Source organism: Neovison vison, chromosome 11 (genome assembly GCF_020171115.1).
Source record: "Neovison vison isolate M4711 chromosome 11, ASM_NN_V1, whole genome shotgun sequence".
NCBI classification, from domain to species: domain Eukaryota; kingdom Metazoa; phylum Chordata; class Mammalia; order Carnivora; family Mustelidae; genus Neogale; species Neogale vison.
In genome coordinates this window covers 195,683,971-195,696,666 of record NC_058101.1, presented here as the reverse complement: position 1 = coordinate 195,696,666, position 12,696 = coordinate 195,683,971, and the positions used below count along the sequence as shown (strand labels likewise).

Sequence of the window (12,696 nt, the reverse complement as noted above, 5' to 3'; positions counted from 1 at the left end):
AGGGCTTTTAAAGCAGTGTATTTTTTTTTTTTTAAGATTTTATTTATTTGACAGAGATCACAAGTAGGCAGAGAGACAGACAGAGAGAGAGAAGGAAGCAGGCTCCCCACGGAGCAGAGAGTCCGACGTGGGGCTCGATCCCAGGACCCTGGGACCACAACCGGAGCTGAAGGCAGAGGCCTCAACCCACCGAGCCACCCAGGCACCCCCAAAGCAGTGTATTTAAAAACAGATTAAAATGCTGGCTAGTCATCGAGCTTCTGGATTGTGAAGTGACTAGTTACAGCAATCTAAAATTCTGTAACTTCAATCCATTCTCCCACCCCTCATTTTTTAAGAGGAGAGTTATTTGGGAGAAGGAAGCCAGGCATTAATTTATTTTGACGTGGCAACCTGCCTTCCATCTGTGTCTCTTCTAATACCTCCATTTGTTTAAAAGAAAGATAAACTGTTCTTTAAAAAGGCTTGGAGCCCTGCTTCTAAACAGGACATCCTAGTTGACTTAGAGTGAAACTCAATGTAAATTGTCATTTTTCATGATTTTCTGTTGAAACCAAATTCTGCCCATAAAACCGTATACTCTGGTCCTGAACAAGTTCTTGCTAAAACAATGGAAAAGTACTCAGAGAAAAGGCTGAAGAGACTACCAGGAGCAGGAACCCCCTAGAATCTGGCCTCCCTGTCACATCTGAACAGTTAGCTATGCTTCTCCCTGGGGCCCAGTTTCTCCCGGTGTGGGGCGGAGGTGACAATGCTTGCTTCTGTCTCCTGAGAGGAGGTGGTATGTGAAGAGGACAGATTTGATGACCTAAGAGCTGAGGGGAGAAAGAGGACATTATTCAAGTTGCTTCAAGATACCAGAACACACCTAAGGGTATGTTCTTTGTCCTAGGACCAAAGTCAGAAAAGTAAGATGTTAGAGATTTTCTATTTTAAATAGAAACTCCAGGTTAAAACTGCTATGAAGCTTGTCTTTCACATTTTCCCTTCTTTTTCTTCTTTTCATTCTTCATTAGGCTCGACAAATTTAAGGAATACATGCCAGACTGGTAAACTATTCAAAAAGCCACATAATGGGGGCGCCTGGATGGCTCAGTGGGTTAAAGCCTCTGCCTTCGGCTCAGGTCACGATCCCTGAGTCCTGGGATCGAGCCCCGCATCGGGCTCCCTGCTCAGCGGGGAGCCTGCTTCCCCCTCTATCTCTGCCTGCTTCTCTGCCTACTTGTGATTTCTGTCAAATAAATAAATAAAATCTTTAAAAAAAAAAAAGCCACATAATGTGGAATTAGCATTGCTCTAATCGCCATTTTCCCCCTTGCAAAAAGTCCCCTGTCCTTCTCCAGAATTACTACTGACTGAACAAAAAATACAATCGGCCACATCCCCCCAGTTCCCTAAGCCTAACTTCAACTCCAGAGAAAGGGCAGGCAGGATGACAGATAAGAGAAACAATGGATAGAAAACCTTCTCCTAGGAGCATGGTCTCATGAAATTTTGATGACGTAGGCATGCAGAAGAAATGGAGAGTATATACAGAGCTGTGTATACCTGCCAAACATACTCTCAAGCATTTTATTATATGCGTTTATTTCTTCTGAACTTCAACTAGATAAACGAGGTCTTATTTCTGCCAGTTTTATGGACGGAAACTGAAGCTCAGAAAGCTTAAGGAACTTGTAACAGAACTTGAAAGTGACAGAGCCAAGACCTGAACCTTGAATGTTCAAGAGCCCTGAACCATCAAAGCTATTTTTACCCATTGCTCCTTCTCTATATTTCTCCAATTTCTACCAGGCACCCTTCTCTTCTTCAATGTACTGCTGCTTCCATTTCAAATTCTCTACTTGACAGATTAAGGTGCCTGGACTTGAATTTGAGAGGCGACATAATAGGGGGAAGGAATGAAAAGGGAGCTGATTTTAAGACAAGTACTGAAAAGAATGGGGAAGCTGCTCCCCATATGCCAGTGAGAGGAAGGGCACAGGGGTCAAACACTGAGAACGCTTCACCCTGTAAGATCTTACAATCTTCCACCAGAAACATTACGCTGTACGTTATGCTCGTCAAAGGAGGACTTCACACATGCTTAATGTTAGGGCATGAACACAATTATGTAAGAAAGTACAGGTAAGCCTTCTGCTCTCCTCACCACTAATTAGTTAACTCCTAAAGTTCCAATTACAGAAGAAATATGTAAAAATTATAATCAGAAAACAGATTGGGTTTTTAAAAAAGGTTTCATTCTGAATTTAGTAGCGGGCACTACAGTTGTAAACTATTTCAGTTGTTTTGCTCTTGGCAGAGCCCACTTACCTCTAACAGCGTACGTATTTTCACAGAAAATTCAGGAACACTGAAGACTATAGATTTCTGAGGCAAGAGGACAAAATGAACTAAGGAGCTTTTGAAATCTCCTGTTTAGATCAGGGAGCTATCTATAATTCATCATCTGGCAAAAAATGTAATCACAAATGAAGTATGTGACAGTTATATTAACAGCAACGTTTAAAAATTCCCCCAAATAAATGCGACATAACTTTTTTTTTTTTAAATGAAGTAGATCTCTATTGTGGATAGAGAGAGGGGTCTAAGACACCCTGGCAAGTTAAAAACACCATGCAGGTACAATTTTGTATATACTGACACAACAAACTTTTAAAAGCATCTCACTGAATGTTGGATGCAGGACTTTTATTTTCTAACCTTTAATTTTTTTTTTTAACCATATGTTTCACTTTTTAAATAGTAATTTCTCCTTACAAAGTCTTCCATAAGCTAAGAATTAGAAAATCTCTCTCCATATGTGACAGATTGGAAGGAAATTTTTTTTTAAGGCTATCCAAGACTGGGAATTTATGGATCCCAATTGCTGAATAGAAGTCGAATCTTTTGGTAAATACTGATAAAGATGGATATCCACAGTTAACTGAACACTGCACTTAACATATGCTCTAGTAACCACTGCCCATCTTCTCCAGTATCTATTCTTCCTATTTCACATTTTAGCTGGGGACACTATTTCTCAAACTCCCTTAGTAATTAGGACTACACCGTCAAGGTCTCACCTATGTGGGCAGAATGGTGCTTGCCTTTAAAAGGGGAGCACATCTTCCCTCTTTCTGGCTGCCGAGAAGATATGATGGTTGGAACTGGAGCAGCCATCTTGGACCCTAAGACGAAAGCTACCCAGGGGCGCCTGGGTGGCTCAGTGGGTTAAAGCCTCTGCCTTCGGCTCCGGTCATGATCCCAGGATCCTAGGATCGAGCCCCACGAGCTCAGTGGGGAGCCTGCTTCCTTCTCTCTCTCTCTCTCTCTCTCTGCCTACTTGTGAACTCTGTCAAATAAATAAAATCTAAAAAAAAAAAAAAAAAGATGAACGCTACCTGTTAAAAATGGCAGAGCAGCAAAACAGTCCCTGATGAAATGGACCCACAAACCTGCCATGGACATTTCCAGGCTTTCAAGTGAGAGAGGAAGGTCTATTATGTTTAAGCCACATTTTGTTTTTTGTTGCTGCAGTCAATATCCTCAGCATGCATGTACGTACACACACACACACACACACCCCAAGAAGTTATTCTCATTCTACAACTAAAATATCATCCCCTTTTTAATTTTTTTTTTAATTTTTTTTTTTTAAGATTTTTTTATTTATTTGACAGAGAGAGATCACAAGCAGGCAGAGAGAGAGAGAGAAGGAAGCAGGCTCCCGGGTGAGCAGAGAGCCCGATGCGGGGCTCGATCCCAGGACCCTGGGATCATGACCTGAGCCGAAGGCAGCGGCTTAACCCACTGAGCCACCCAGGCGCCCCTCATCCCCTTTTTAAACCTAAGTTTATTAAACTGACTGAAAAATTAATCTACTTGTACTAAATCTTTAAATAGAAAACAGAAAAAGAAGAACCTAAGATATCTGACTTTCTTCTTACCCTCCTTGGCTTCTGAGTAGCCAGTTTGAAACACAAATACCATCCCTGGTCTTGTTTCTTACTTGTTACGGAAGTAAAAGATTTTAATTTTAGCTTTCTCACAGTATTTTCAATGTACTTAATAACCTAAATCTATCTCAAAGATTAACTACAATGAATGAGAAAGTGAACTAGAAGGAGTCACTAAACACAATAAACTACAAAATCACCTTTAAAATTAATATACACTGGGGCACCTGGGTGACTCAGTGGGTTAAAGCCTCTGCCTTCAGCTCAGGTCATGGTCCCAGAATCCTTGGTTGAGCCCCACATCGGGCTCTCTGCTCAGCGGTGAGCCTGCTTCCTCCTCTCTCTCTCTCTCTCTGCCTCTCTGCCTACTTGTGATCTCTGTCTGTCAAATAAATAAACAAAATCTTTAAAAAAAAAAGTTTAAAAAAATTAATATATATTACTCTAATGTGAGGCAGCAAAAGATTAATTTATATGAGAAAAAAAGGCTTAATTCAAGCAGGTGATCTTTGACAATTTTGATCTAACTTTCCAAGTTCTGTTTAGTAAACCACATTGGTATGTCTGAACTGATTTCTTTGCCTCTTTAAAAGAGTCCTCACACAAACATATTTATGGACAAATAGAAAATAAATTATAACTATTAGAAAGAAAGAAAACTATAAAAACTCAAATATCAGCTTTCCTTCTACACAGCATAAATTATTTTTAAGAACACATGGATTACTAATTTATGGGTAAAAAATAATTTATAGTTCAGAAAATAGATGATGTTAATAAAGTGATCTAAAAACTGTTATCCTCTTGAAGTATCTAAATACCTAGGTCTTTAGTTACTTTTGTCAATATACCGGTTTCTGTCAAACATAACATTTCCCCTTGACAGGGTATATAGTTGCTGCTTCCAATACCTGGTTTATCTTTTCAAAAGCATACATTATTATTTTTTTTTTTAAAGCATATGTTATTCTTTCAAACGTTTCCACATTCCCCTTTTGGTCAGACTTCAACCAAATAAACACGTGTATCAGGTAGAAAAAGGGGATGCACATCTAAAGGTCTAATTATTTCCTACTATAAGAACGTCAATAGATTCCCAATAGATTTTTTTTTTTAAGATTTCATTTATTTATTTGACAGAGAGAGATCACAAGTAGACAGAGAGGCAGGCAGAGAGAGAGAGGGAAGCAGGCTCCCCGCCGAGCAGAGAGCCCGATGCGGAACTCGATCCCAGGACCCTGAGATCATGACCCGAGCCAAAGGCATCAGCTCAACCCACTGAGCCACCCAGGCGCCCCAGATTCCCAATAGATTTTAATGGGATAAGATATAGCAGATTTTCAGGCCAACCATGACATGGCCATAAGATCATACAAAACACCTAAACCCATAGTTGTAAACTCGGGAGGCTGCTGCTCTCTTTGGAAAGGAAAGCTGAAATCATAAGAGTGCTTCAGTTATTAAAAACTAAAGATTTTTCTACACCAGCAGATGTCCCAGCAATGATCCATCAGCAGCAAAACAGATCAAAAGATTTAGATCCACAGGGTGGCTTCCCATATGCGCGTAATTTAATGTGTGCATAAGAGAGGCAAGTCAAGGCAAAAGTCACAACAACAAAGTAGTTCAGAAGTTACATGAAATCTTTCAAGTAGATGTTCTTTAAAAATGTTCTATGAGGTAGGAAAGGCAAGATGGAGTTAGGGGGAACCAAACTTTTATGCTTTATCTTTCTTGTTCTTTTCTTTCTTGTTCTTTTACAACTTGGAAAAAGAGGTGGCTTGAAACCCAAATGAAACCCTGGTATGTGAAAAACACATACAGTGATGTGTGGCTTCCACCACGTTCACTTAAAACCACAAAGATTTAACATTTAACATTCTTATAAATAATGACAAACCAAAGTCATAAAGGACAGAAAGAAATCAGTTTTGCCCACAACTAGCATTTACATGGTGTTTACAAACGGTTGGTATCTACAGATCCACAAACCCTAATCCACGACTCCAAAATTCGAAAGCTCTCTAATTTGTGTTGAAGGCAGAGGGTTTGTACGTGCAAACTCACTGGGTGGCACAGCACACTGAGGTGGTACTTTTTTATAGTCTTAATTTATCCCCCTCAATGTACCTCCGTGTTTCACTACACACATAATGTGCTTAATTATTAAGGTGTTACCTTTGACCCCACTGTGCTTATTGCATTATCTGTGGGTAACGCACTGTGTTACCTTCTAAAACCTGAAAGATTCTAAAGGACATCGGGTCCCAAGGATTTCAGATAAGAAGTGTAGACCTTTATCCACTCAATTGCCAGCACCACAACCCTAGGGGAAAGAGCTTTCTTGCAAATGAGGAAATGGAGGGTTAAGAAACCTGCCCTAAGTTAAAAACAAAACAACACAACGATTTTAAGTATTAAAGCAACTCAGGCCATTCAAAGCCTGGACTCTTAGCTATTACCTGTGCAGACTTTTCTTTTTACATCACACAGAAGAGTGAGGCTTTTGGTTTTCTCCAGCCATGATTACCAAAATTAATGCAGGAGTCCTTTTATTTTATCAATTTTTTAAAAACTATAGTTACGCCTCAGAAAAAGAAAACACTGCATTTTAAGGAAAAATAGACTTTGGGCAAAGTCACGCTATTATTTTTAAATAACCAACATCCACGCAGCAGATTCTTCCACATCTGGGTTGTGATTAAACAGCGGAGCTTGAAGTGGCATTGCCACAGCTATTTGAACAAGGGTGTCCAAGGACAGGCTGTGTTCATCGTCTTACTGTCGCAAGTGCAGGTTTCAATGGACACTTTAATACAGGGTTACAAGAAAGTTATAGTGAAAAAAAATTAATGATTAAGAGGCACTGCACCAGGAGCATGAGCTAATCGCCAAATCTTTCCTCAGAAGCCCCAGTTCAACCACGGGTATCACCCAAAACCTGACCTCTGACCTTTCCCTCCTCCCCCTGAACGAGGCCTGAATAAAACACTTACAAGTATTTGGGCTCTCCCCGCCCTCTGACCTTCTCTCAAGATGGCGGCAGAGGGAGGCGAAGCTACCGGAAGTGAAGCTGTGCACCAGGCCCCACTTCCGCCCCTGCTGCCGGCTGCACGCAGGAGGGGGGCCTCCGCAGGCGGAGACAAGCGGACAGCAAGATGAGGACCGAGGAACAGGCGTCATGTCAAGACAGGAAGCGTTCCAGGAAGACACGGGCGGGGGAGGGAAGAATGTAATTAAAATGGACAAGGCTGAGCCTGGCCAAGAAGGTTTGGAGAACCAAGATAAAGCGACACCAAATCCGCATTCTGGAGCTGCCAGGGTCAGAGGAGATGGAGCGAGGGAGGAAAACCTTTCCAGGCAGGGGCTTAGTTGTCCTCCAAAATGAAGGGCAAAGGTGAAAAGCCACTAGGGTCTGGAGAGGCAGAGAAAAAGAAAAATGGAGCGTAAAGAAGCTGAGATTATTTTACATATTTTGGTTGACCTATGCCTAGATCACCAGAGGGAACATCTGGCATAGTAAAGGTCCCAAAAAAGTACTATTTAAAAGTGTTAGCCCCTACATGTTCTTATGACTCTACACAAGTTTACTTGATTCTCTAATACGTGTAAACTGCTGGGAGGTAGATTACAGCATTATTTCTCAAACAATATAAAAGGATACAAAAAAAGTAAAAACTACCGATGACAGATTTATCAGAATCTGATGTAAAACATTAGATTCTTCCCTCTCATTTTTTGGAGGGTTCATCCCACAGATTTAACAGCAAGGAAACATTTTGCTACTACCTAGATTCTGAAACAGAGAAAGGATGGAAACAGGCGTTATGATGGAAGAAGTGAAATACTAGAGAGAGCTGAAAAGATCCATCACCTTATCCATCTTCGTGACTGTCCGGTCTCTGGAGAATTTCCATTAATGGGCAGGAAGCATCCCAGTGCATTGACTATGTTCACCTGTTATTTGTAAACCCTTATGACATGAATAATGCTTTCCCCACAATCTGTTCTACTGAACTTTTTGGTTTTTTTTTAAATCAGCTTAATAGTTGTGCCAAGTTTGAGATCTGCAACTTTAGTTAATGTTCCAGTTTTTTCTACCTAGGTTAAAAATTCCCATACTGGCTGTGCTTGAACATCAAGAAACAAGGATATCTGCAGCAGACATTACAAACAATTTACAACTCTAGCTTTTTAGATGGCACACAAATCCCATCTGTGCACCCCTGGAAACTACAAAATTGATTATGGCTAGTGTTAAAAACTGACAATTACTATATAATAATAAAACCAGAAAACAAGGGTAGCCGAAGATGGAGAAAAACTGGAAACCTTCTGCACTCTTAGTGGGAATATCAATGGTGCAATCCCTCTGGAAAACAGTATGGCAATTCTTCAGAAAAACTGAACATAGAATTTACCCTATGGGCCAGCAATCTTACTTCTGAGTATACATCCAAAAGAACTGAACACAGGATCTCAAGGAGATATTTGCATTTTCATGTTTACAGCAGCATAATTCATAACAGCCAGGAGATGGAACCAACCCAAATGCTCCTCAACAAATGAATGGACAGAGAAAAATGTATTTGCACACAATGGGGTATTATTCAGCCTTAAAAAGAAGGGGAATTCTGACATATGCTATAACATGGATGAACCTGAGGACATCATGCTAAGATAAGCCAGTCACAAAAAGGCACACTATACGTATGACACTACTTACAAAAGATATCTACAGTAGACCAACTGATAGAAACAGAAAGTAAAATGGGGGTTGCCAGGGGCAGGGGAGGGGAAATGGGGAGTTGTTTAATAGGTATAGAGTTTCAGTTTTGCAAGAAAAAGTTCCGGAGGTGTTGCACAATGTGAACGCACTTAGCACTGACTAAACTGTACACTTAAAAATTGTTAAGATGGCACATTTTTAAAACCACAATTAAAAATTTTAAGTTATATTTTACAAAAGGAACTGAATTAGCAAGATAGACATGAATGGGAGATTAACTCTAAGGAGGAACGTTTTTCCCCTTTTAGAAAAACAGATTGGGGCGCCCGGGTGGCTCAGTCAGTTGGGTGTCTGACTCCTGATTTCAGCTCGGGTCATGATCTCAAGGTCATGAGATTGAGCCCCACATCAAGAGCACAGCCTGCTTAAGAGTCTTTCTTCCCCCTCTTTCAAAAATAAAAATTTTAAAAAAAAAAAGAAAGAAAGAAAAAGAAATAAAGGATCTTCAGAATGTCAAAAGATTGTCTTACTACCGTATCCCTTTTTTTGAGGCAATCACTACAAAGTCAGCCTAAGATTCTCTCTCAGGTGCTCCAAGATTCTTTGTAAATCAAAAATCAGTGCCTCTACATCATTATGCTACCCTCAGAAAGGACCCTTAAAGGAAAAGATTTTGCTTTATGATCTAAATTACTTCTTCATTTCTTGGAATTTACCAATTCATGACTCCTCCGATTCCACTTTAAGATCCGACAGGAAACATGGAAAAAAGAACACATCCTTTCCTTTTGGCTTTATGATTAAAGAGATTTGCTTTTAAATGATGCACACAAAGTTTATCCTCCAAACATTATTTCCTTGTGGATTACGACTACAACTCACGTTAACTTTATCTAAAATAACATAGGCCAAAATAACCCCTAGTACTATAGCATCAGACAATTTTTGATACTTCTTAAGTAAATTCAGATATTCCTCCTCTGGGGAAAAACAAAAACAAAAACAAAAACCCCACATTTAAAACAAGACCACATCTTCCCAGGCTTAGCTCAAGATAGAACACAAACTTAACCTAAACTGTGGTACATCCAAGCTATCTAAGAATAGTATTAATGCAAATGGAATAAAAATATAGAAAGATAAAACAATATAGTATCTGTATGTAAAATGCCTCTCCCTTTACCTTCCTGTGTTAGGATAAAGAACTAAGTAATTCCAACTGCAGAAGTAAATAGTAATTCCATATTCCTCTGTAAAAGGTAATCAGGTTACACTTTTGCTTGAGCAGGGGTTTTATCAACCAATTTACTTAGTTCAAAGTTTCGGATAAAATGCCTGCTCTCATTTTCCTTAATTCTTGCAACAATAACCACCATCCACTTCTGGTTCTACTTCACTGCTCAGGTAGGACAGAAAAGAAATCTAGTTATATTCTGTACCTGATTAAAGTTGTAACAAAAACCCTAAACTTGGAAATATTATGACTAGCAGTTGGCTTAAAAATCTTAAAGACGGTTAGAGAACTCTGATAATTATTATTTTACCAAAAACAGACTATCGGCAAGGGAAGATGGGAATGAAGACTATAATTGTGCTCAAAGACAAAACTGAACAGGTAAGTCATTTCTTCAGTAAGAACAAAATTTTTTAAGTGCATTCAAACAGTTTAATGCAAATTTTTTCTGAAGTGAACTTATTTACCCAAATGGCAGGATTGGAGAAGATCAATTTTAATGTTTTGACCTATAATCCTGGCAACTCTAGGTCAAACTGCTACACATTTTACAAGGATCGTAAACATATAAAGGTTCATGACTTCCTCAATGATATTCAGTAACCATTTAAGAAGTGCCCAAGAGCAAGGATCTCTGCTAGTATAAAATCCAATTCTATTATCAATGCAATATAATGAATCTATATCTTTCTTTTTTTAAAACCAAAAACACAAGCAAACCATAACTGCATGAAAGAATGCAAGGGCACTATGCAAAGCTGTGGCAAACCACACACAGCCCAGCCTTGGAGAAGCGGGGAAACAAGGTGACATGTGCTGAACTAATGTAGTTCAGTAACAATAACATTCAAGAAACAGGATGGTTGCCAACGTGTTCTACACAGAAGAGCTGTGCTCAAGACTAGCAGGGACAAGCTGGAGACCCAGACATGAGCGATCAGGTCTGTTAAGAAACTGGAAACTGTGGCATATGTAAATAGTTGAAGAAAGTAAAGATGTTAAGCCTGCAGGGGTGGGGGGCGGTGGGAGGGGAGGGAAAGGCTCATAAGAAATTGGAGTAGGTTTATTATGTAGTTGGCCAACTACGCAAAAATAGTGGAATGTAAGTCAGGGATAGGTCTTAAGAGTGTATAACCATTAGAACCATCCATAGTAAAAACAGGCTACCTGCCTTGGAGCACAGAAAGCTCCTGGCAGGCACCAGGAAATGTTTAGAATTTTAGAAAAGTGAACAGAAGTCCTGACCTGAGGGAGATAATGAATGAGTTACTTTTTTGTGAACTCTGAAACATTTCCTGGTGCCAGCAGCTTTCTATGCTCCAAGGTAGCCCATTTTACTATAGACAATTATCTTCCTTAAACAAAAAATGGGGATAATTATTAGAAATTCCAAATACGGATTCAAGGAAATGTTAGAGGAATTGCTGTTCCCTCCCTGTATTTACCCAAACTCCAAAAACTTTATGTCTTGGATCAATATAGTGCTGACTTAAATAAGCTCACCAAAGGTTCTTTTTCTCTCAATGACTTACGTAACTCTGAAACCTCTTCGAGATTGTTCTTTTTAAGATTTTCTTTCTTTATCTGACAGAGAAAAAAACACAGCGAGAGAGAGAACACAAGCAAGGGGAGTGGGAGAGGGAGAAGCAGACTTGCCACTGAGCAGGGAGCCTGATGTGGGCCTCGATCCCAGGACCCTGGGGTAATAACCTGCGCCGAAGGCAGATACTTCATGAATGAGCCACCCAGGTGCCCCAAGATTATTCTTGATGTGGCATCTTCTCTAACTCATCACACACACCACTCACACACGCGTGCATACCCCCACTGGCTGCTGTAAACCCCTCACCTCCCGCTTATCTGTGTGTATCACCAACACAGTACTCTTGCTTCCTAAATATTATTGATATAACGTAATTCTAAATTACAGCAAAGGCTTTGAACTTATATAGTCATAGATCATGAAATACCAGTACTACTGGATTACAAAGGTCTATATTGCTTATGAAAGAGACTTAACCAAATCAGGGGAGCAACGCACCTTCAAAGGCCTCCAGAGAGCATGTAACTCACTTAGCACCTTCCCAAGGAGTTAGCAAGCACTTGGACCACATGGGTATGTGTCTTTGGAAATCCATCCCTTAGAAAGGTGTTTTAGGACATTTTCCATTTTATAGCATTCAGCCTTGCTTAGATTCCAAACTCCTTGAGGATGGAAAGGTCTTCCTTTCCCTGCCCCAGGAGAGCCCTTAGTTGCCGGTTAAATGGAATTTCATAAACTGCTTGCCAACAGAAAAAAATTATACTTGGAGAACTAAACTGCGTGAAAGGAAGGAGTTGTGATTCCTATTTTGGCAAACATGGTAGCATCAAACACCGACTTCTTTTTCTGTTCTTAGTGGGCACAAAAGATCACGGACGGTAACTCCCCTACCCCCACTCTTCCAATAATCCTTGATACAACTGACTTCCTAAGAGTCGTGGAAATTAAAAGATCCCAGTTCTATTAGGAGACTTAATACCAATCACAGAATTTCAGAGTTGGAAGGTAACCTGAAGACCATGTAACGTAGCTCCCACATTCTACTGCTTAGACAAGTAGTGACTTACTGATTCAGAACTCCAATTTTTTCACTTTTCCTTCTTGGTCTAGGACCGCTTAACATTCATGGTTGCTCAGTCATCTTTTTCTTGAAGGAACTCACTTGGAAGGCGTCACTTACAGAATATGTAATATGACAAGACTCACATATACAACCACAAAAATCAGAACATGGAAGTTTAGGTCAAATCAA

General features: G+C 39.9%; 1 protein-coding gene across 6 annotated transcripts in view; it reads right to left on the bottom strand.

The window, feature by feature from the left end:
* RBPMS (RNA binding protein, mRNA processing factor) overlaps nucleotides 1-12,696 on the bottom strand; it is a 172,315-nt gene that overhangs the window by 120,123 nt on the left and 39,496 nt on the right. The window contains exon 1 of one of the 6 annotated variants that reach the window (XM_044225558.1): nucleotides 7,813-7,901. The exons of the other annotated variants lie outside the window; for them this stretch is intronic. Coding sequence (XP_044081493.1) covers nucleotides 7,813-7,821 — 9 coding nt within the window. The 5' untranslated portion in view covers nucleotides 7,822-7,901. Of the gene's footprint in view, nucleotides 1-7,812; nucleotides 7,902-12,696 lie in introns of those variants that run through there. 6 annotated transcript variants of the gene reach the window in all.